The following is a 25,229-nucleotide window of genomic DNA, read 5'->3' as shown; positions in this document are numbered from 1 at the left end:
TTCTGATAATTCCTGTTGCTTAGGTTAGGTTGATTGGGGTATGGTTCGAAAGATTCCTCTACGTGAATAGTATTGGCTTGGAGTTCATGTTCGGGAATGGGAATAAACTGATGCTCAATCGTGGGCACAGCTTCTTCCTTAAGCGTTTTTCTTTGTGTAGGAATATAATTGAGCTCTCCTTTAATAGTTAACTTTTCGTACATATTTATATTTTCTTCTTTAAAATGAAGATGGCAAATATAATCATTTGCTTTTAATGCAATTCCTAACGACTTTTTCCAACTTTCTAACCGTGCCGGAGTCTGAGAATTAATAGAAAAATGAAGAATTGTTGAAGTGAAATTGTGAATCTTATAAGAAAAATATAAAATTCACAATATAATATTTTATTAAATAACTAGCGACCCGCCCGGGCTTCGCACTAGTCAACAAATTATATACGTAAACCTTCCTCAAGAATCACTCTATTGATAGGTGAAAACCGCATGAAAATCGAACTGAAACCGTCCAGTAGTTTGTTTATCGCAAAGATACATTCAAACCCACGAACAGACAGTCGCGGCGGGGGACTTTGTTTTATAAGGTGTAGTGAAAATTACATACTGACCGTTGGTTGGAAAAAAGATACGGATTTCGTAACATTTTTCTGTTTTTTCCTCTTACGCCCACTTCAGGCAACTGTTTACGATGCAAACTTTTCCCATTTTTACTATAGAAAATATATCCTATAGCGGTGGATTTGCCCTAAAGCCCCACATTCACACTCCTACCTTGTAGGCCGCCTCGTATGGGGGTTGCGGACTACGAGCCGTCCTACAAACGGCTAAACGGTAGGACGGCTCGTAGTCCGCAACCCCCATACACAATCCTACCCAACGAGGCGGACTACGAGGCGGCCTACAAGGTAGGAGTGTGAATGTGGGGCTTAAGGCCTGGTAAGCCCAGGCCCGAGGTGGCTAGATAACAGAGGTGGCAGTCTATATGATGCGTACTGAGACAGGGGCGGCTAGTTTTACTGCACAAGGAAATCCTAAATTTAATAAATCACTTTATGAAAATTTTTAATAAAATTTCAAAAAACTGACAGCGCACTTCACTCAGTCAATAAGGTCTAAATTCATGTTAGTTCCCGGTACTACCTACTAGCGCCACCGGAGAGATTTCGAACTATTCTTTCAACTGACAGCTGGACACTTTTACAACCGTCTTATCATAAAAGATAGCTCTCCTTTACTTCTACACTCCATAGCCGACTAGACGCTAGTGTGGGGTGGCCCTTATTGCCTGAAGCGGTCACCCATCCAAGTACTGACCCCGCCCGACGTTGCTTAACTTCGGTCAAAAATCACGTTTGTTGTACGGGAGCCCCACTTAAATCTTTATTTTATTCTGTTTTTAGTATCTATATTATATAAAGCCGCAACCCGATGATTAATTGACATGATTGTTCTCCCAGAAGGAGGTTCGTGGGGTATTCGAGTTTGGTACGGTCGTATAGAGGGCGGTCTGGTGACCTCCAGAAAAATCCGACTTTTGGTCTACCGTCTTTCGTCATAAAAATGTTGAACGGCCCGGCCAAACGGTGGGAGGTAGGTGGGGGGTGCTCGACCAAATGTCATAGAGGGACCCTGGCAGTTTTTGAAGCAACCATTTTTTTTTCAAAATGGCCGACTTTTTTTTTTAAATTTTTTCAAGTTTGTCCTAGCGCGCTGAAATTTTGGTCACGGAATCTCGGAGTCCCCTAGATTCCTACGAAACAAAAATTTTTGGAAAAATGCTCTAATTGTTGGAAAACTGGCCACTTTTGTTTTGTATGGCAACTTTTAAACGGTGCCAGATAGGTGGGGGGTGCTCGACCAAATGTCATAGAGGGCCTCGAGGCAAAACAAACTGCATTAAAAAAAATTCAAAATGGCCGACTTTTTTTTTTAAATTTTTTCAAGTTGGTCCGAGCGCGCTGAGATTTGGCATGGCGAGAGATAAAGGCCTCTAGATACCTACGAATAAAAAAATTTTTGGAAAAAATCCAAGATGGCGGAAATAATGAGCATTTTAATTTTGTATGGAAACTTTTAAACGGTGCGAGATGGGTGGGGGGTGCTCGACCAAATGTCATAGAGGGCCCCGAGACAAAACAAACTGCATTTAAAATTTTTCAAAATGGTTGACTTTTTTTTTTTAATTTTTTCAAGTTGGTCCGAGCGCGCTGAGATTTGGCACGCGGCAAGCTTGCGGGCCCAAGATTACCATGTGAAAAAATTTTTTTGGAAAAATCCAAAATGGCGGCGGATACGGGCCAAATTCAAATTTCCAAGTAGGTTAAGCGAGCCCGAAGGGCGAGCTTCAGGCTGGGAGGCCGAAGGCCGACCTCGCGGAGGGCCGTCAGGCCCGGAGCTTCACCCCAAATGTCCAAGCGTGCCCCACCCCCAGTAATTTTGGGCGAGGCCGAAGGCCGAGCTGCGGGAATGACGAACAAAGCAAAATCCTATACAAAAAGTGTGTCAAGCGAGCCCGAAGGGCGAGCTTCAGGCCGGGAGGCCGAAGGCCGACCCCGGCGGAGGGCCGAAGGCCCGGAGCCTCCACCCCGACTCCCAAAACGCGAGGCCGAAGGCCGAGCTGCGTGAATGCAGTTCCTGCAAGCGTTCTACAAAGTCAACTGTCTTGATAAGCGAAGCCGGCGGGCCGAAGGCCCGACGGCGGAGCGTCGAGGCTCGCGAAGGCCGAAGGCCGAGCTCCGCGTAGGGCCGAAGGCCCGAAGCGTCACACGAGAGGGGGAAGTTGGAGCTTAAACACGACCCAATAGGAAAAGTGTCTTAGACAAGCGAAACGGCGGGCCGAAGGCCGAAGGCCGTAGGCCCGACGTGAGCTTGTCAAGACACTTTTACTATTGGGTCGTGTTTAAGCTCCAACTTCCCGCTTAAGTCCCAACGCAAAACCAACCCTCCAAGTGTTTTAATAAGCGAAGCGGCGGGCCGAAGGCCCGACGCTGAGCTTCGAAACCCAGCGAAGGCCGAAGGCCGAGCTCCGCGTAGGGCCGAAGGCCCGGAGCGTCCCTTTCGATTTCCCAAGCACGCGAGGCCGAAGGCCGAGCTGCGGGAATGAAGTGCTCTCACGCGGATCTTTTCGTCTTAGCAAAAGTAGAAATTCAATTAATTTTCCCTTTGGAAAACAAACTACTACACAACAATAACAACAGCAGGAATGGACTGCTACCAACAATGTGGGTTAGGTTAGGTTAGAACTGCGACCCTCACAGAAACGGACGGCTACCAAAAAAGTGGGTTAGGTTAGGTTAGAACTGCGACCCTACTAGAAACGGACTGCTACCAAAAAAGTGGGTTAGGTTAGGTTAGAACTGCGACCCTCACAGAAACGGAAACAACACGCGTACCGCGGGGCCCTCGGGCCCCGCGCACAGGGCAAAATCTAGTCTATATTATATAAAGCCGCAACCCGACTGATTGATTGACATGATTGTTCTCCCGGAAGGAGGTTCGTGGGATATTTGAGTTTGGTACGGTCGTATAGAGGGCGGTCTGGTGACCTCCAGAAAAATCCGACTTTTGGTCTACCGTCTTTCGTCACAAAAATGTTGAACGGCCCGGCTAAACGGTGGGAGGTAGGTGGGGGGTGCTCGACCAAATGTCATAGAGGGACCCTGGCAGTTTTTGAAGCCACCATTTTTTTTTCAAAATGGCCGACTTTTTTTTTTTAATTTTTTCAAGTTTGTCCTAGCGCGCTGAAATTTTGGTCACGGAATCTCGGAGTCCCCTAGATTCCTACGAAACAAAAATTTTTGGAAAAATGCTCTAATTGTTGGAAAACTGGCCACTTTTGTTTTGTATGGCAACTTTTAAACGGTGCGAGATATGTGGGGGGTGCTCGACCAAATGTCATAGAGGGCCTCGAGAGAAATAAAACTGCATTAAAAAAAAATCAAAATGGCCGACTTTTTTTTTTTTAATTTTTCAAGTTGATCCGAGCGCGCTGATATTTAGCATGGCGGAAGATAGTGGGCTCTAGATTCCTATGAAAAAAAATTTTTTTGGAAAAAATCCAAGATGGCGGAAATAATGGGCATTTTAATTTTGTATGGCAACTTTTAAACGGTGCGAGATGGGTGGGGGGTGCTCGACGAAATGTCATAGAGGGCCCCGAGACAAATCAAACTGCATTTAAAATTTTTCAAAATGGCCGACTTTTTTTTTTTTAATTTTTTCAAGTTGGTCCGAGCGCGCTGAGATTTGGCATGCGGCGAGCTTGGGGGCCCAAGATTACCATGTGAAAAAAATTTTTTGGAAAAATCCAAAATGGCGGCGGACACGGGCCAAATCCAAATTTCCAAGTAGGTTAAGCGAGCCCGAAGGGCGAGCTTCAGGCTGGGAGGCCGAAGGCCGACCTCGCGGAGGGCCGTCAGGCCCGGAGCTTGACCCCGAATGTCCAAGCGTGCGCCACCCCCAGTAATTTTGGGCGAGGCCGAAGGCCGAGCTGCGGGAATGACGAACAAAGCAAAATCCTATACAAAAAGTGTGTTAAGCGAGCCCGAAGGGCGAGCTTCAGGCCGGGAGGCCGAAGGCCGACCCCGGCGGAGGGCCGAAGGCCCGGAGCCTCCACCCTGACTCCCAAAACGCGAGGCCGAAGGCCGAGCTGCGTGAATGCAGTTCCTGCATGCGTTCTACAAAGTCAACTGTCTTGATAAGCGAAGCCGGCGGGCCGAAGGCCCGACGGCGGAGCGTCGAGGCTCGCGAAGGCCGAAGGCCGAGCTCCGCGTAGGGCCGAAGGCCCGAAGCGTCACACGAGAGGGGGAAGTTGGAGCTTAAACACGACCCAATAGGAAAAGTGTCTTAGACAAGCGAAACGGCGGGCCGAAGGCCGAAGGCCGTAGGCCCGACGTGAGCTTGTCAAGACACTTTTACTATTGGGTCGTGTTTAAGCTCCAACTTCCCGCTTACGCCCCAAAGCAAAACCAACCCTCCAAGTGTTTTAATAAGCGAAGCGGCGGGCCGAAGGCCCGACGCTGAGCTTCGAAACCCAGCGAAGGCCGAAGGCCGAGCTCCGCGTAGGGCCGAAGGCCCGGAGCGTCCCTTTCGATTTCCCAAGCACGCGAGGCCGAAGGCCGAGCTGCGGGAATGAAGTGCTCTCACGCGGATCTTTTCGTCTTAGCAAAAGTAGAAATTCATTTAATTTTCCCTTTGGAAAACAAACTACTACACAATTACAACAGCAACAACAACATTACCAACAACAACACATCAACAACAGCAAACAACACGCGTACCGCGGGGCCCTCGGGCCCCGCGCACAGGGCAAAATCTAGTTACTATTATTTAAAGCCGCAACCCGAAGATTGATTGACATAATTGTTCTCCCGGAAGGAGGTTCGTGGGGTATTTGAGTTTGGTACGGTCGTATAGAGGGCGGTCTGGTGACCTCCAGAAAATTCCGACTTTTCGTCTACCGCTTCCGGTCAGAAAAATGTTGGACGGCCCGGCCAAACGGTGGGAGGTAGGTGGGGGGTGCTCGACCAAATGTCATAGAGGGACCCTGGCAGTTTTTGAAGCCACCATTTTTTTTTCAAAATGGCCGACTTTTTTTTTTTAATTTTTTCAAGTTTGTCCTAGCGCGCTGAAATTTTGGTCACGGAATCTCGGAGTCCCGTAGATTACTACGAAAAAAAAATTTTTGGAAAAATGCTCTAATTGTTGGAAAACTGGCCACTTTTGTTTTGTATGGCAACTTTTAAACGGTGCGAGATAGGTGGGGGGTGCTCGACCAAATGTCATAGAGGGCCTCGAGGCAAAACAAACTGCATTAAAAAAAATTCAAAATGGCCGACTTTTTTTTTAAAATTTTTTCAAGTTGGTCCGAGCGCGCTGAGATTTGGCATGGCGAGAGATAGAGGCCTCTAGATACCTACGAATAAAAAAAAATTTGGAAAAAATCCAAGATGGCGGAAATAATGGGCATTTTAATTTTGTATGGCAACTTTTAAACGGTGCGAGATGGGTGGGGGGTGCTCGACCAAATGTCATAGTGGGCCCCGAGACAAATCAAACTGCATTTAAATTTTTTCAAAATGGCCGACTTTTTTTTTTTAATTTTTTCAAGTTGGTCCGAGCGCGCTGAGATTTGGCATGCGGCGAGCTTGGGGGCCCAAGATTACCATGTGAAAAAAAATTTTTGGAAAAATCCAAAATGGCGGCGGACACGGGCCAAATTCAAATTTCCAAGTAGGTTAAGCGAGCCCGAAGGGCGAGCTTCAGGCTGGGAGGCCGAAGGCCGACCTCGCGGAGGGCCGTCAGGCCCGGAGCTTGACCCCGAATGTCCAAGCGTGCGCCACCCCCAGTAATTTTGGGCGAGGCCGAAGGCCGAGCTGCGGGAATGACGAACAAAGCAAAATCCTATACAAAAAGTGTGTTAAGCGAGCCCGAAGGGCGAGCTTCAGGCCGGGAGGCCGAAGGCCGACCCCGGCGGAGGGCCGAAGGCCCGGAGCCTCCACCCCGACTCCCAAAACGCGAGGCCGAAGGCCGAGCTGCGTGAATGCAGTTCCTGCAAGCGTTCTACAAAGTCAACTGTCTTGATAAGCGAAGCCGGCGGGCCGAAGGCCCGACGGCGGAGCGTCGAGGCTCGCGAAGGCCAAAGGCCGAGCTCCGCGTAGGGCCGAAGGCCCGAAGCGTCACACGAGAGGGGGAAGTTGGAGCTTAAACACGACCCAATAGGAAAAGTGTCTTAGACAAGCGAAACGGCGGGCCGAAGGCCGAAGGCCGTAGGCCCGACGTGAGCTTGTCAAGACACTTTTACTATTGGGTCGTGTTTAAGCTCCAACTTCCCGCTTACGCCCCGAAGCAAAACCAACCCCCCAAGTGTTTTAATAAGCGAAGCGACGGGCCGAAGGCCCGACGCTGAGCTTCGAAACCCAGCGAAGGCCGAAGGCCGAGCTCCGCGTAGGGCCGAAGGCCCGGAGCGTCCCTTACGATTACCCAAGCACGCGAGGCCGAAGGCCGAGCTGCGAGAATGAAGTGCTCGCATGCGGACCTTACGATTTTCCAAGCATGCGAGGCCGAAGGCCGAGCTGCGTGAATGCGGTGCCTCCAAGCGTTCTACAAAGTCAACTGTCTTGATAAGCGAAGCCGGCGGGCCGAAGGCCCGACGGCGAAGCGTCGAGGCCCGCGAAGGCCGAAGGCCGAGCTCCGCGTAGGGCCGAAGGCCCGAAACGTCACACGAGAGGGGGAAGTTGGAGCTTAAACACGACCCAATAGGAAAAGTGTCTTAGACAAGCGAAACGGCGGGCCGAAGGCCGAAGGCCGTAGGCCCAACGTGAGGTTGTCAAGACACTTTTACTATTGGGTCGTGTTTAAGCTCCAACTTCCCGCTTACGCCCCAAAGCAAAACCAACCCCCAAGTGTTTTAATAAGCGAAGCGGCGGGCCGAAGGCCCGACGCTGAGCTTCGAAACCCAGCGAAGGCCGAAGGCCGAGCTCCGCGTAGGGCCGAAGGCCCGGAGCGTCCCTTACTATTTCCCAAGCACGCGAGGCCGAAGGCCGAGCTGCGGGAATGAAGTGCTCGCATGCGGACCTTTTCTTTCAAGCAAAAGTACAACTTCACTTCTTTTTCTCTTTGGAAAACAAAACTACAGCACAAACAACAACACCAACAACAGCACCAACAACAACAACAACAAAACAACAACACAAACAACAGCACCAACAAGACCGCGGGGCCCTCGGGCCCCGCGCACAACGCACAAAACTAGTTTGTTGTTATAGCGGCAACAGAAATACACGGTGTAACATGAGTAAACGGAATAATTTTAACAGCATATTCCTGATCATATTTAGAGACAAAAAAGTCCTATAAACTTTTTTTTTAAAACGCCTAGTTTCAGAGATAATATTAATTTAAAAATAAACAAGTTTTTGTTGTTACATAATGTAAAAGGCCTTTTTGATGGTAATGTTGCTGCTATGGGATGTAGTCTAAATATCCTTATTGATAGATGTCAAAAAGTGACAAGTAACACTTTGCAAAAAGAAGGTTTTACGAAAAAAAAATGTAAAAATCAATTTTAAGTAGCAAGTTTACCAATAACATTTATTTTTTAAAAAAATTGAAAAAACAAAACAAAAAAACATTTTTTCCTTCTTTTGACCTCAGAAATGCGTGGTTAAAATTATTCGGTTTCCTCATGTTACACCGTATAGATCATCTGTGAAAATTTCAACTGTCTAGCTATCAGCGGTTCGTGAGATACAGCCTGATGACAGACGGACGGACGGACGGACAGCAGAGTCTTAGTAACAGGGTCCCGTTTAACCCTTTGGGTACGGAACCGTAAAAAACGTTTTTTTGATATTTCTCTTCATAGATTTATAAGGCATAGATACCTAGTCCGTACACCCCTAGTGAAGCCATTTCAAGTGCGACGTCACGTCACACTCGTATCATAGTATTCGAACGGCCCTCGCAGTACTCAAAGTCAAATCGGTTTGTGTACACCTCCCGTTTAAAAATCAAAAACTACAGGAAAGATGGTTGTTTGTACAGTGAATGGGTGTCACAACACATCATATAATAAAATCAAACCGCCTGATATTACATTTCACGCGTAAGTATCGAGTTTAATGTGATATTTTTACATAATCGTAAATACAAAATTCCAAATTTTCGTCAGCCGCCATTTCTTCTAAATGTTGCCAGTGTAGTGAATATTTTTTCCTCCAAATGGGACATGACGTCTACATTCTAAAATAAATACGCTCAATTGAATTTCATTGATTCATTATAGAAAATTATAAATAACTTAATTATTTAGGTAAGTATTTAGTTTTTTTCTTATATTTATTTTGTGTAATGTTCGTTTCAGTTTTCTGACTGATGCACTTCTGTCTGCGAGATGGAAGGAAAAAATTAGTCTAAATCGGAATGACGCAATAAGGAAACATTGGAAACGGACTAAGCACGGTCGAATATGCTCTGTCCTATTTAAATTTATTCTTATTGTTTTATGCACATTTGTTAAATAAATAAAAATAGTAAAAACTTATCAGCTATTTATTTAATCCTCATTTCACAAAGTACAGAAATGCAATAAATCCCAAAATAAACAAAAGCTTTTGCTACAAAATCGAATCTACACACTTCCAAATTATTAATAACCAAGTGTGGATGTTGTTAAAATTCCCCTACTTTGAGAGAAGCAAATGAATACTGGCAACATATTTTGTATATATGTGTGTGTTTGCTGAGCGTAAAACACGAGCGTTCCACGCACATATCGATCGTGTTTCGGCTTCACTTTTGGCAGGTTAGCCGTATGGGGACTATCTGTCTATGCGTTATTAGTTTAAGTTTCTCTTCATATTTCCAGATCAATGGAACCACAGAAGAAACCATCACCTACGGCGAGATCGCCCAAAAGGCGATGAATCTCGCCATCTCTCTCTCTCGCCTGGGCGTCAGAAAGGGACAGGTTGTGGGAATATGCTCTGAGAACAGAACAGAGTTCTGGAGCACCGTTGTGGGCTCCATATGTACCGGGGCCTCGTTTACCACATTCAACATGATGTACACGAAACGTAAGGGGGCCATTTTAATTAAAGTTGTATACCCACGGAAGAAAGAATGAGCGCGCCGCGCTCTGACGGGAAACGGCATGTGCCTGGATTTGTATGAGAACCTATGTGGCCAAAACTTCGAGCAACACGGAAGGGAGGCGGCATTCGCACTATTTCCCCTCTGCCGAGGTACAAGATTAGCACGTCAATTTAATCTACCGCGGGTAATAAAACTAGTTGCACTTGGATTTTTCACTAGACCGAGTCCAGACGCGCGCGTGAACACTGCTGCACAAAAATGCCTGTTTGCTCGGTTTTTTGTTATAAAAAGAGGTCGGGAACATCAAATTTACAAAAAGAAAGTGTTACATTTCACATGTAATATTCTTTTTACATATCATACGTTAAATTACATTTAAATACAATTATTATATTTTAGTCTCAAGTAATTGTTGGATTTATCGATTTTGCTCGCTCAGTACAAATTGCGGATCGGTCGAGCGACAAATCCGACTTCTCATCTCTCAGAATACAATGACATACTTCAACGAAAATGTGTTAGTGTGCGTGTTGTGACACTAGTCACTCGTCCGTACACAAAAAGAGATCGAGGTTTGCAAAATTTGTCTTTGACGTGCGTCATTTTCTATGTATTTGTGTCGTCATTACAGATTGGATTTTGTATGTAAGTGTGTGAGAAGTGCGTCTGTGTGCACCTTCCCCCCCCCCCCCCGCGAAAAATGGCAGAAAGATTTGTACGGTGAGGTATCGCTTGGGCCCCTCCCTTCCGACGTGTCGGAAGCCGGTGTTGCTCGAAGGGCCAAAACGCTATCACAAAAATTGGCCATATTTTCTTATTTCTAAAGGAATTATGAGCCCTTGTCCATCACAGTAATTTGAACTTTACATTCAAGAAAATTATGTCAAAATTGCACTACCATTTTTATTTTTTGTAAAAATACACAAATCATTGACAAATTGTCATTTATGCTCTATCCCTTTTACACTTGCATGGCTTTTCCAAGAGTGAATGCGATAGGATAAAATATTCGACTATGAGGTTGACACATGCGATAGAGATGTGCATGATTCGGTGTGATATCGATAAACGCTTATTAATGATCAATGTACACGTAAACTATTCAGTTTTTTTATACATATGTATTACTTTATTTTCGACGATTGGGTACTTACTTACTTACTTTTTAATAAAAAAAAAATCTCGTATTGAAAGTAATCACGCCACCAACTACGCATTTAACTGTAATCGAGTAAGTATATAATAAAAACTGTTACTCTTTAGCACACCCCAGAACAATATTGCTTTATAATGACGCGAAATAATAACCTGCTAGCCAATTAGTGCTAACCCGTTGTGTACTTATAGTTTTTTTTAATTAAATCAAATTTCTTATCCTCCCACCGCGATGCGTGTGTGCGTGCGTGAAAAATACGCGAGATGCGTATTTTTTACCTGCAATTAATATTCTCTCTAGATGCGTGCGTAAAAATTACGCAAGTAAGTGTAAGTGTAGTTAATAAGTGTTCACAATACTTATTAACTAGCACGTTATTATTTTAAGACAAAACAAAGCAATAATGTTGTGTCAAACATCAATATGAATCTCCGATATAAGCTCGTATGCAAAATTATTAAAAAACGCTAATTATAAACAATGGAAATATTAACAATATTTTTTGCACTTAGACGGTTATCAACTTATCACAATAATGCGGATAGAAATGCCGCTCTGATGTACGAGCGAGATAGCACGATGCACGTTTTTACCGGAGCATGGTGCGTACTCGCATCCAATGTGAAGAACGCTTCAAGATTTGTGCAAGCTTGTGGAGCGGGCTTTAGCCTGGCCAGCAAATACCCGGCAGTAAAATTATGTGACAGCTTAAAACTGACACCTTCCCTACTCGTATTTAATACAGAAAATTGACAAATATGTATGGATACTATACTATAAGAAAAACTTAAAATCAAATAATCCATTGAATAGGAATAAATAAGTAAGAACATATTTTGTACATAATATAAAATGTGCATAAGCGACGACTTTTTCGATATGATCATCCAGAGGCAAAACAAAAATAAATTATTAAGAACATGTATGAACATAAACAAACCGAACTGTGTATGGATATTTATACGAACATCGACATCGATAACTTTTTTGATATGGTCCTCGCACTATGGACGAATAGCGCACCCGTACATGACTTTTACGCTAAGTAGATATCAACCTTATCTCATTTCTGATTTTTGTACTAAACAATCCAAAAATCCTTGCGGAAACCGAAAATTTAAAAATATTGAAATATTACATGAAATAATACTTACCGATGATATGAAATGCCTCCATATCTAATATTTTTTGTCCGGCTAGTGTTTTTACACTCCAAAATGGAGCAGCACGGCATATTCGTAATTATTTCTAATTTTTACTGGAATCGTTTTCACATCTGACATGTCAAAAGCGCCATGCTGAACTGTCACACGACTGACAATAGTCTGTGCTGAAAGTGTATGCAGCTAACCATAATCTTGCCACACGCTATAGACATACGTTTCACTTCTATTACTTCTTTGTTTTGTGTGTATACCCTACACTTTTTTTTCAAATTTGGAATTTTTTTATGTTTGTTCTATTCAGAATCATAAGGTTTCCGTTTATTACAAGCTTTTATTTAGTTTCACTTGACCGTTGTCTGTCTGTCGGTCTATCTGTCTATCTGTCATATCTGTATCTGTAATCAAATCTTGCAAGTTAAATTTGATCCACTTCCCGGTTTCCGATTGAGCTGAAATTTTGCATGCATGTATAAATCGGATGACAATGCAATATTATGGTACCATCGAGCTGATCTGATGATGGAGACAGGAGGTGGCCATAGGAACTCTGTGATGAAATAACGTAACCTAATTGTGTGAGGGGTTTTTAGAATTGTCTCGATGAGTATTAGTTGTCTGTCGTAAGAAAAGTACAGTCAGCGATAAAAGTTTGAACCAAAAATGAAATTTTTGCCAAAAACTTATTTCCTTTTGAGGTATGGAACCCTAAAAATATCACAAATGACCATATTTCTCGTTTACAGATGAGCTAACCCATGTTGCTGGGATATCGAAGCCGAAATGCGTCTTCTTATCGCCGCTGGCTTACAAAATGCACGAAAAAACCTTGAAATCTTTGAAATATGTTGAGAAAATCATCGTTTTTGGTGACGAAAACCCGGCGGGAACTATTTCGTACAATGACTTGGTAAGTTAATGACTTTCCGACTTTCTTTGCCTATGTCGAAAATTTAGTTTATTAGTAAGTACATACCAAAGAGAATAGATAGTATAGAGCAGCGGTTCTCAAACTTTTTTGGTGACGGAACCCTTTCGGCAAGCGAAATATTTGACGGAACCCCAAATTAAAAATTTTCGTTCATCACTGTGGACCAGATATACCTATAGAAGAGCTGGTTTTTTTCTTATTATTACAAGTATATTGTCGCGGAACCCCAACAGAGGCTTTGCGGAACCCTAGGGTTCCGCGGAACACACTTTGAGAATGGCTGGTATAGAGGGCTATTTCCATAGTAAATTTTGTAGCCACGGTACATTTACTGCCATCTATCGACACACTATTAAAACTTAAAATTAAAATTGAAAATGTATAGATTAATCAAAACGGATAAATGATTTTTAATTTTTATTGTTCCATACTGACCCATGTTCTTTCACTGATATGTGTTAAAATTATTAAATATCAAACTGTGTTGTCAACGCCATCTAGCCGAGAATAGGCCAAAGGTAATGGCGCCATCTATTCGAGAATGACTTTTTCTTGATTTCCGGGCACATTTTTTTCTTAAACTTAGTTACATATATCTTTAGTACATACTTTTGTAGATAAATATTTACGTTTTAAGTTTATCACAAATAAAATAGTTGCTTCTAGATTCCTTAATTTCCAGGTGTCAGCTCAAAACGTGAAATACGAGGAATTCCGAGCCGTCGACGTGGAGGGTCCGGATGAAACGCTGTTTATACTGTACTCCTCAGGCACCACCGGTCTCCCAAAAGGTGTCGCTTTGACACATCGCAACGCGCTCACCTCTAGCAATTCGTAAGACCTTCTCTTTTATACTCTCAGGGCTACCCCACACTATAGGGTCAAAAAACTCAAAAACATTCTGTGTTCGCGTCTTTCCTGTAGTCATACACAAGAGTTAAGGGCTATAAAGGTAAATTTTCTTATTTAACCCTTATCCACGTGAAAAGGTCCTCCTTTTATTCAGAGAACTGTGATAAAATCATTACTTACATGCCCACAAGCTGTTAACTATTGCCCACAGGAGAGAAAAATGTACAGTTCGCGCGAACACGCTAATTTTCTCTCCTGTGGGCAATAGTTAACAGCTTGTGGGCATGTAAGTAATGATTTTATCACAGTTCTCTGAATAAAAGGAGGACCTTTTCATGTGGATAAGGGTTAAATAAGAAAATTAACCTTCATAGCCCTTAACTCTTGTGTATGTCTACAGGAAAGACGCGAACACAGAATGTTTTTGACCCTATAGTTTTCACATCACCTATTCGGAAAAGGGCATTTTCTTCCCCGCTAGGAGCGATGAAAGTGGCACTTTTTTTGTTCTAGGACATTGTTTTTGTAATTTTTGCATTCTTTCTTTTAGCTTGAGTAATATTTCAAAACATAATGATTCATTCATTCATTCATTATTTATTCATGAACAATATTAATTGTGTATGAAATATAAAAATATACAAAAATTATTCAAATTACTTAACAAATAAAAAAATATATACATCTTAAAAATAAACAGAATTAATATTTATGAGAGCATGAATATTAATAAAAATTATAAATAATAAATAAAAAAAACCGGGCAAGTGCGAGTCGGACTCGCGCACGAAGGGTTCCGTACCACAAAGCAAAAAAAAAACGGAAAAAATGCAAAAAGAAAACGGTCACCCATCCAAGTACTGACCACGCCCGACGTTGCTTAACTTTGGTCAAAAATCACGTTTGCTGTATGGGAGCCCCACTTAAATCTTTTTAATACAGTTGCTCAAAAAGTGCTACTTTACGTAGCTGTTTAGCGTGCGGAAAGTTGGTTATCTCGAACTAGTGCTTTTTACTTTTCCATTTTTTTTAAATTTATACTTGTTTCAATTCACGACTACTTATTGATGAGTGTTAATATTAGTTTCCTTTAAACGTCGTAATCAGCATAAAAACCTACCGTTAATGTAAGAATACGAAAAATATTACATATTCATATTTAATTACTTACCTCTTCATCATTATAACACGTTTATTTTTTAATATTCAATATTGAAAATTCCGTTCTTAATAAGTTGACTGAATGGAACGGAATAGCTGCCAAACGCCCATAGATATAATACAGGGCGTCCCACAGCTATGCCACATGGAGGGAAAGTACCCTGAATATTGTAGATGGAACATTTTACTGAAAGAAGATATTATTTTAATTTTAAAAACAATTTAAACTGCATTCATGATTTTTAAATAATTACATGGTTGAACCGGGAATCGAACCCGCTACACGAGAAAAAAAAACACCCTGTAGCTTTTTCATCCCGATCGAAAGGCTTCATCATAAGGATTATTTTTTGCTAAATAACATAGTGTCAGAAACTAAAGGAAGACCATGAATTTTAACATTTGATGTGAAATTTAGCGAAATAATCAAAAGAGAGCGGCTTTGTATTCAACAGAATGACACTCATTTTGAGCATTTGATAAATTAAATTGGTTAATTTTAATTAAAAATGTTAAAATTCATGGGTTTCTTTTTATTACCGACACTATGTTATTTAGCAAAAAATAATCCTTATGATGAAGCCTTTCGATCGGTATGAAAAAGCTACAGGATGTTTTTTTTTCCGTGTAGCGGGTTCGATTCCCGGTTCAACCATGTAATTATTTAAAAATCTATGAATGCAGTTTAAATTGTTTTTTAAATTAAAATAATGTCTTCTTTCAGCAAAATGTTCTATCTACAATATTCAGGGTACTTACCCTCCATGTGGCATAGCTGTGGGACGCCCTGTATACATTAAAGACGACGTCTAACCGAGCTGTCACTGTTACCACTTTTGTTTAGTGTACGATTAACAATGTTTTTCTTATTTTTTCGCAACTGTATTAAAAAACGTCGTTCGATACACGTGCGGAAATGTCATTCTTCACTCGTCCCGAGTCTTGCCACTCGCCTGCGGCTCGTGGCAAGATATCTCGGTACTCGTGAAGTAATGACATACCTTCCGCACTAGCATCGAAATGTACTATTATTTTATTCTGTTTTTGGTATTTGTTGTTATAGCGGCAACAGAAATACATCATCTGTGAAAATTTCAACTGTCTAGCTATCACGGTTCGTGAGATACAGCCTGGTGACAGACAGACGGACAGACGGACGTCTAGGGTCCCGTTTTACCCTTTGGGTACGTAACCCTAAAAAAGAACTAAAATACAGTAATTATAAAAAAAGAAACTCAATGTATAACGGTACCTATGTCAAAAATTCTTCTACCGTATAGTAACACTTCTCTACCAAAAAATATTTTTAAACAATTGTGTCCACACTAAGATTTTTTTATTTTCCTCATAGTTGATGTGAAAAGCAGTATACACACGGTATCAAAATTATTTCGTCTTGGGCGTTAACACTTGAATCCCTCATTACGCTCGGAATTCTACTTTAGAATGTATCGCTTCATTCAGGATTCAATGTACGCCCTTGACGGAAATATATCATTTTGATCCCTTGTAACACAAACTACTATTGTATTTTTAGGTATTTAAATAAAAGAAACAAACAATTTTTGTAAATTTTTCGGGTAGTTATAACATTTATTGGCTAACCAACCAAATACAAAACCGCCTGGAACAGTCACTGAACAACCTGACTTTAACCTACATTATTTGATCATATAATGTTTTCATCTACCCTCAACTGGCTTAAGGAGCTATTTGAGGGTAGATTTTGTTTACTTTCATTTAAATACCTAAAAATACAGAGTATAGCTTCTGTTGAGCGTCCGGGTCCATAAGGGCTTCCGAGCGTCGGCGTCTACAACTCTATGGCCGCTGCTCGACGCAACGTCGACGCAACGTCGACGCAACTGCGCAGCGACGTCATTTTCCATACCGAGGGCCTACTGCGAACCATGTTCGACGCGTTGCCTCTCTGTTACACTTACGTACGAATTTACAAGTGCGACAGAGAGGCAACACGTCGAACGTGGTTCGCAGTAGGCCCTCTGACCAGACGCCGACGCTCGAAAGACGCTAGATATTGGGAGGGGGGGGCTTACTCTTGCTTGCTATATCTCACGGGTATCAATATTAGCACGAGCGGTTAAACAACAACTTTGCCCCCTTGTAAAACAAATAACTATAGTAAAGTTTTCATAAAACTGTCCAATTTTGGGTTACAGAAAAGGCATAGAAACTCCTCAACCACCCATATACCTCATGATAACCCCCTGGTTTCATACCATGGGTCTGATGGGGTCCCTCCTATATCTGGCCAGTGGGAGGAACATGGTTTATCTGCCGAAGTTCGAGATTGAAGTGTACTTGAAATGCATTGAAAAGTATAAGGTAAGAAATAAATAGAGATGCAACCGATAGTTGTTTGGCGGGATACCGGATACCGGATATTCGGCCTGACCATTGGCCGAATATTCGGTAGACGTCGCCGAATATTCGGTCGGCGAAACTATACCTTCATATAGAAACTCCAGAACCACTACCACCAGTTTTGACATTGACAGTTACGCTCGCGTCTAAGTAACTTACTTTCTATGCATCTCGCTCGTACTCGCATATTAGTGCAAGCGAGATGTATAGAAAGTAATTTACGTAGACGCGAGTGTATCTGTCAATCTGCCGTATTCGAACATCAAGATATTCACAAGAGACGACACGTCCTAGATCCATTCTAGATACGTTATAGTTAAGATATCAACTAGTTCTCTTTTGCAGCGCAATTCGGCAACCAATGTCACTTTTACGTTAGAATGAGTAAGATTATCTATTAGATATGAATTGGACCTCTAAGTCATATCCTGTGGAAATCGTTCAAGAGTATCTCCAGAATCGCGCAAATGTCAAATTAGACAGGTTAGATCTTAAACATATCGTTATCGTATCTTGGTGATGTCTAAAAGATATCGAATATTTATGATGTCTAAAAGATGTCGATTACAAAATCCGAATCGGGCCTAATGTCATAAATGGTGGTAGCCGTATAGGTCTAAAAGTGGTAACAGACTATCGCACCGCACCAAGGTCATTGTGGGACGCACCCATAAGTAAAAGGGAGAAAGCGATATCTCTTTCTCCCTCTTACTTATGGGTGCGTCCCACAATGACCTTGGTGCGGTGCGATAGTGTGTTAGCTACTTTACATATGACGGTGTTAATTAATTTATTACAGGTGACTCGTCTCTACGTAGTGCCGCCTGTACTGGTGGCAATAGTGAAATATCCCAACAAGTATAACTTGAGTACAGTCGACCTGATATACAGCGGAGCTGCGCCGCTCACGAAAGAGACAGCTGATGCAGTGAAGGAAAAGTATGTTATGTCTCGTTCAAGTGTTGTCACAGAACCGAGAAAAGCGAAATTCGCAAATTGCGGGGATCTTTCTTTTCTACTCCTATGAAGGCGTAGAGTGACAGAGAATGAAGCCCGCAATTTGCGAACTTGGATTTTAGCGGTAGAGTCAGACCAAGAATAGTCTGCAGCGGATTTGATAGCCCACGCAGTGAAAGTGTTATTTTAAACGTCAAACTTCTTTGAACTTATTACGTATAAATGACACTTGCACTGCGTGGGCTATCAAATCCGCTGCAGACTTTTTTTGGACCGACTCTAATAGCTGCGGGTACAAGATCCGGCAAATTACTTATATATATGGAAGAGAATAGGTCCTAAAATGGAACCCTGTGGAACCACAAATACATGGAGTATTACCGCAATTTTCTGCCGCCAGAGTGCAGCACTAATTTGTTTAGTAAACCATAGAGTAACGTATACATACTAGGCCTTAAACAGTTTTTTGACAAGTCACTATGACATATTGATGCACCAAGGCTGTTTGTTTACAGGTGGCCTACCGCGAAACGCGAAAATCGAAATTTCTTTATCTGTCTCTCTATCGATCGAATAAGCCAGAGTAAAGGTGAGGCAGAAACCGAAATTTGGATTGTCGTGTTTCACAGTAGGCCATGATTGACCTAGTGAGTCTAGTGACGCATGATGTGTCATTGACGATGTCAATGAGGTTTGTCTACCACAGAGCTTTGCCTATATAGTTCGTTTTTTTAGCATTAGAAAGAACTCCACAGAAGCAAGCGTGCAGTTTTTATCAGGCTCTTTTATTGTTAATAATTATTGAATTATCTAATGTAGCGTGGTCAATACATATAATTTACTTCAAATTATTACCGCTAAAAGTGTCGTATTTGGAACCACAAGCTTACTTCTGCGAAGTTCTTTCTAATGCTAAAAAAAACGGACTATAATATTCCCTACTGCCAAAGAATTATATGACAAAGAACAACTCTCAATCTTCAAAAGTGTGACCAAAAATGAAATGCAAGTGTGTGCGTAAATTGTCTATGTGAGATCAAAAATAGTGATGTCATGTTACAACATATTACTAATCTGTCGATGTTTGATTGCTTTATCGACTACTTTTTCAAATGTGTTATTTTAAACATTAAAATTCTTCGACATTATGACGTATAAATAACAATTGCACTGCGTTTGCCATCAAAATCGTTACAGACTTATCTTAATGTAACTCTTACTGTGTTGCAAAGTGAAGTTATCATGACACGCTAAACATGAACACCTTCAAAAAGGTATAACAATCGTTATTATTTGAAGTCGGTTATAAAAACTAAAATCTTAATGATGTCTTGTGAAGAAATAATTACATAGCTATTAATATACCGACAAGTTATCGATACTGTCATATGAACATTTTGTCAAGCCCTAGCGTAAACGAACAGTTTATGTTTTTACACAAAATATCCTAAATTATTGACTAATATGATAAAATATTAGCACGGAACGGAAGAAAAACTTATAATAAACTGTATAAACCGGCTTCTTACACTTTTTACGCTGTTAATTTGACACAATATCGTTATGAAAATTTCGTTCGGAATATCATAAATCCTCTGAAATGAGTATTTGCTTGGATTATTTGGCCCTCTGACACTGCAATCCGGCACACTACAAGACACCAGCTTCACTGAATTACTTTATTTAATACTTTTCGTCCTAATCCGTGTATATTTTTCAATTTGAAAATTACCGTGATACGCTCTTGGCCGTCCGCGGCCGTCGTCAAACTCAAAAGTGGTTACGTTTTCTCATTGGTAGTCTGACTCTTTCGCACTCATGGGATGTTCATATACGTGATGGCTTCCCTTTCGCACACTTCAGCTGTCTGTCAAGCGCAAGCGAATCCTAGGTCTATGCCTACTGCCGTATTGGAACTTCAAGATATTCACAAGAGACGACACGTACTAGATCCATTCTAGATACGTTATAGTTTAGATATCAACTAGTTCTCTTTTGCAGCGCAATTTGGGGTCATCCATTAATTACGTCACACGAATTTTTAGGTTTTTTGACCCCTCCCCCCCTCTTTGTCACATTTGGTCACATTTGGCAAACCCCTCCCCCCTAGTGTGACGTCACATTTTTTCTACGAAATCGCCAAATCGAATTCAGTAAGTACCTAAGTATTATTAATATTTTATCGAAATATTTTTGACGATATAAATATTAGTAATTTTACAACCCAAAACTGCTTAGGAAAGAAAATTAAACGAATAAAAACGATTATCGTTTTAAAAACTTGTTATACAGCGAATAAAATAATTTAAATAAATTTTCGGTTACTGATGCAGTTAAAGTGACGTCACAAAGTTTGTGTCTCCCCCCTCCCCCACGTCACAATATGTCACATTTTCTTGACCCCCTCCCTCCCCCTAAACGTGTGATGTAATTAATGGATGACCCCTTTGGGCAACCAATGTCACTTTTACGTTAGATAGAGTAAGATATCTATTAGATGTGAATTGGATCTCTAAGTTATATCCTGTGGAAATCGTTCAAGAGTATCTCCAGAATCGCGCAAATGTCAAATTTGACAGATAGATCTTAAACAAGGTTGAAGCACAGCAAGTACGCGAACCTTGAACAAGTGTACGACTTTGTCCCGGTTGCCGTCGAGACGGCGGGACCTTGGTGTGCCGAGGCCAAAGCCTTTATTAAGGATATAGGGCGTCGTTTAAGGGATAGGGGCTGCGACCCTCGCTCTGGTTCTTTCCTTGTCCAACAAATATCACTGGCCATTCAGCGGGGTAATGCCGCCAGTATTTATGGCACATTTGGTCCGGGAGACAATCAGAGTGGGGGGCAATATTTTATTTGTTAAGTTAGTTTTACTCATTCTTAGGTTTATTTTAGTTTGTAATTTGTATGTTTAATCTGTTTTATTCTAAAGGTTTTTAATAAAATTTCCAGATCTTAAACATATCGTTAACGTATCTTAGTGATGTCTAAAATATATCTAATATAATTATGTCTATTTCAAAATCCGAATCGGGTCCCTGGTGACGCATGATCTGTCATTGATGATGTCAATGAGGTTTGTTTACTGTATGTGCTAGTGGTGCCACCTACCTACGCAGAGCTTTGCTTGATATCCCCTATTCTCCACAGATTCCCAAACGTGAAATCGGTTCTCCAAGGCTACGGTATGACAGAGACTGCTTTAGCAGTCACTCGGTGCACTGATGCGGACTCAAAGTCTGGGACAGTGGGAACGGTCGTGCCTGGAGCTATCATTAAGGTATCTTCTTCTTCAATTTAAGGGGTCATCCAGTAATTACGTCACACGTTTAGGGGGTGGGAGGGGGTCAAGAAAATGTGACATGTTGTGACATGGGGGAGGGGGGAGTCACAAACATTGTGACGTCATTTTAACTTCGTCACTATTGATCAGTAACCGAAATATAATGTGTGTGTAAATGAAAAACGCAGTACATTTAAATAATGAGGTTTTGGAAGTAGGCAAAATTTTCGTTCCTAATTGGTTTTGTGTTATAAAATTACTAATATTTATTATACCAAAAATATTTTTTTATTAAATAAATAATGCCGAGTTAGTATTGCCGATTTCGTTGAAAATAAAATTGCCTAAAATGTGAGATCACACCAGGTGGGAGGGATTTGCAAAATGTGACCAAGTGTGACAAGGGAGGGGTAAAAAAACCTAAAAATTCGTGTGACGTAATTAATGGATGATCCCTTAATAGCCCATTTACGCCACTGCTTATTAATCGTGATTTTTTAAATTTAACAACAGGTACCTATTTAAAAAAGGGGGCCGCTACGTACTGTATATTGTGTATTTCAGTAGCTTTTGAATACATCTAACAAGTTTTTATGTTGCTGGATTCGTCGAACCTAGTTCGACCTCAAAACAAAAACGGCCGTTTTAACTTTGGACGCATAGATTGAATACAATACAATACAATAAATTAAAACCGGGCAAGTGCGAGTCGGACTCGCGCACGAAGGGTTCCGTACCATAATGCAAAAAAGGCAAAAAAAAAACGGTCACCCATCCAAGTACCCTCCCGACGTTGCTTAACTTCGGTCAAAAATCACGTTTGCTGTATGGGAGCCCCACTTAAATCTTTATTTTATTCTGTTTTTAGTATTTGCTGTTATAGCGGCAACAGAAATACATCATCTGTGAAAATTTCAACTGTCTAGCTATCACGGTTCGTGAGATACAGCCTGGTCTCAGTAATAGGGTCCCGTTTTACCCTTTGGGTACGGAACCCTAAAAATACAATACAATACAATGGTTTACCTAGTACTCAGCTTATTGCAACTTTCCAGGTCATCGACTTAAAAACCCGGGAGCCCGTAGGAGCCAACCAGTCTGGCGAAATCTGCGTCAAAGGCGGTATCGTCATGAAGGGCTACATCGGCAAGGACCGGAGAGAAGACTTCGATGATGAGGGGTTCTTCAGGACTGGAGACGTGGGCTATTATGATGAGGATGGGGACTTCTTCATCGTAGATCGGTTGAAGGAGCTGATCAAGTATAAGGGCTACCAGGTTAGAAATTAGGCTCGGCACCGGTTTTTTTTTTAATCCTAAAATAGCCCAATATTCTTTATTTTATGCTCTTTACGTGGGAGTGGATCATGTATTATTAGGTTGTCCTATTAAAAATGAAATAATCTTATAGTTGACACCTAGAGACAAATTACACCTCTGAATATTTTAGATTTCTTTTTGTTTTTGTATCTGTATTTTTTTTTATGTCATTCAACATTAAGAGACCATATAGATCTCTGAGTAATTATAATACGTTAGTTTAAATTGGTAGTTGCGGTTAGTTGTATTTTATAAAATTGTTGATGTAATGTTATTATTTTTGCTTGTATTGTAAATTCAATGTTGACGAGTAAAAGTGCCCTTATGGCCTATTTGCTGAATAAATGTTGAAATTTCGAAGTTTTGAAGTTCCTTCGAAACAACCAGTAGCTTGTTTTTATAACTTTTTTTAACTTACTTCCAAATCTCAAAGGGGGGTTATCAATTTTTTTTGTTATTACAGGTGGCTCCAGCGGAGCTGGAAGCAGTCCTGCTGCAGCACCCAGCAGTACGCGATGCAGGTGTAGTGGGTATACCCGACAGTAGCGCTGGAGAGGTGCCTCGCGCTTTCGTTGTGCTCCAACCTGGTGCCACGGCGACTGATGAAGAGTTACGGAAGTTTGTTGCTGAGAAGGTGATAAGCATAAGTTCTTCTTCTTCCTCGCGTTATCCCGGCATTTCGCCACAGCTCATGAAAGCCTGAGGTCCGCTTGACAACTAATCCCATGATTTGACGTAGGCACTAGTTTTTACGAAAGCGTCTGCCATCTGACCTTCCAACCCAGAGGGTAAACTAGGCCTTATTGGGATTAGTCCGGTTTCCTCACGATGTTTTCCTTCACCGAAAAGCGACTGGTAAATATCGAATGATATTTCGTACATAAGTTCCGAAAAACTCATTGGTACGAGCCGGGGTTTGAACCCGTGACCTCCAGATTGCAAGTCGCACGCTCTCACCGCTAGGCCAGCAGCGCTTCGAGATAAGCATAACTTATTTAACCATTTTCCAGGCCGCACCAATCTACAAGGTTTTCCCAAAAAATTCAAATATATTCCAACTAGATTTTGCCCGCGACTTCGTCTGCGTGGAATTAGATTAGTACCAGCACAGGATAAATAATAGTACTATTAGGTAGACTCACTCTCTAACAAAACGCGTTTGTTACGATCAGCACAGATATGGCCGCTTGGTGGCGACAGCGCCACGCGCGGCTTATGGCTAGACACCAAAATTGGTGCGGGATGAATGTACTTTTAGCTACCTGTAGCAAAGCGACGAAATCGCGGAGTGAGCCACGCCTAGCGCCTGCCAGCAGCTAGAGTAAGTACAGCGCCTGGATATAATCTAATAGCAATTCGAGCATTGTATGCTTAATTATTTACACCAAATAACAGGCACTTCATTAATTTTCTTATTTCCACTCCCCTTTTCAATCTCTTTAGGGAAGACTTCTGACATAAAAATATCCTATTTCCTTCCCCGGGACTTAAACTATCTCTATGCCAAATTTAAACTAAATCTGTTCAGCGGTTTAAGCATGAAGAGGTGACAGACAAACAGACACACTGTCGCATTTATAATGGCGGCTGGCGCTTACGTCGCATAGCGCCGCAATAATATTGGAACGGCGGCGTTAATAATAGCGTATGCGCCAACCGCCATAAGGTACATACCTTTACCCGTGGGACGTCACATATTAGTATGGATTAATCGAAGTTATGTTTGTTCGCAGCTCTCCAACCCGAAGCATCTACGGGGTGGTGTGCGATTTGTTCCAGAAATACCAAAAAACCCCAGCGGGAAGATACTGCGCAGAGAGCTACGAAAACTTGCGCGTGCGCAGCAGAGCAAACTGTAAATGAGTTACAAATAGAGATGCCCCAAATAGTGAATGCGGCCGAATATCGAATACCGAATATTCGGCCCTTCTCTCGGCCGAATACCGAATATTTGGCGACCGAATGCGACATGACATGCGAGCATTTTGATTCACAACACACATTAACGACATGCTGCAACCCAGCATTGTAGGTTATGCAGATGACAGTACGGTTGTTGAGAGTTATTTGGCTAGTGCAAGGGACAGCAGGGAGGATATACGTTCACAGAGAGAGGCCATGGTTGAGCGAATGAACTTGACCCTTAGTCTCGTTTCCCAGTGGGGTGATGACAATCTGGTCACGTTCAATGCCTCCAAAACGCAGGCGTGTCTATTTTCCGCAAAACGGAGTCCATTCGACCTGACTCCTTCTTTCCGGGGTGCATCTGTACCTATTACCGACAGCCTGGAACTCCTCGGCATGGAGCTGAGTTCAGTCCTCGGCTTCGGCAGCTTCATTGAGTCTAAACCACAAACTGCGGCCAGAAAGCTGGGCGTCCTAAATAAGGTGAAGCGATACTTCACACCTGGACAGCTTCTAACACTTTA

General features: G+C 41.9%; 1 protein-coding gene across 1 annotated transcript in view; it reads left to right on the top strand.

Annotated features, from left to right (window-relative positions):
• Nucleotides 1-24,688, top strand: part of LOC134677026 (uncharacterized) — a 35,012-nt gene extending 10,324 nt beyond the window's left edge. The window contains exons 2-10 of the mRNA XM_063535446.1: nt 9,367-9,574; nt 12,659-12,822; nt 13,526-13,677; nt 17,037-17,202; nt 18,041-18,180; nt 21,349-21,478; nt 22,537-22,758; nt 23,264-23,434; nt 24,534-24,688. Coding sequence (XP_063391516.1) covers nt 9,367-9,574; nt 12,659-12,822; nt 13,526-13,677; nt 17,037-17,202; nt 18,041-18,180; nt 21,349-21,478; nt 22,537-22,758; nt 23,264-23,434; nt 24,534-24,659 — 1,479 coding nt within the window. The 3' untranslated portion in view covers nt 24,660-24,688. The remainder of the gene's footprint in view (nt 1-9,366; nt 9,575-12,658; nt 12,823-13,525; nt 13,678-17,036; nt 17,203-18,040; nt 18,181-21,348; nt 21,479-22,536; nt 22,759-23,263; nt 23,435-24,533) is intronic.
• Nucleotides 24,689-25,229: the final 541 nt, after the last annotated feature.

The sequence above is a fragment of the Cydia fagiglandana genome, chromosome 25, assembly GCF_963556715.1.
Source record: "Cydia fagiglandana chromosome 25, ilCydFagi1.1, whole genome shotgun sequence".
In the NCBI taxonomy this organism is placed as follows: domain Eukaryota; kingdom Metazoa; phylum Arthropoda; class Insecta; order Lepidoptera; family Tortricidae; genus Cydia; species Cydia fagiglandana.
The sequence above is the reverse complement of the archived record's forward strand: the minus strand, read 5'-3'. Positions and strand labels throughout refer to the sequence as shown.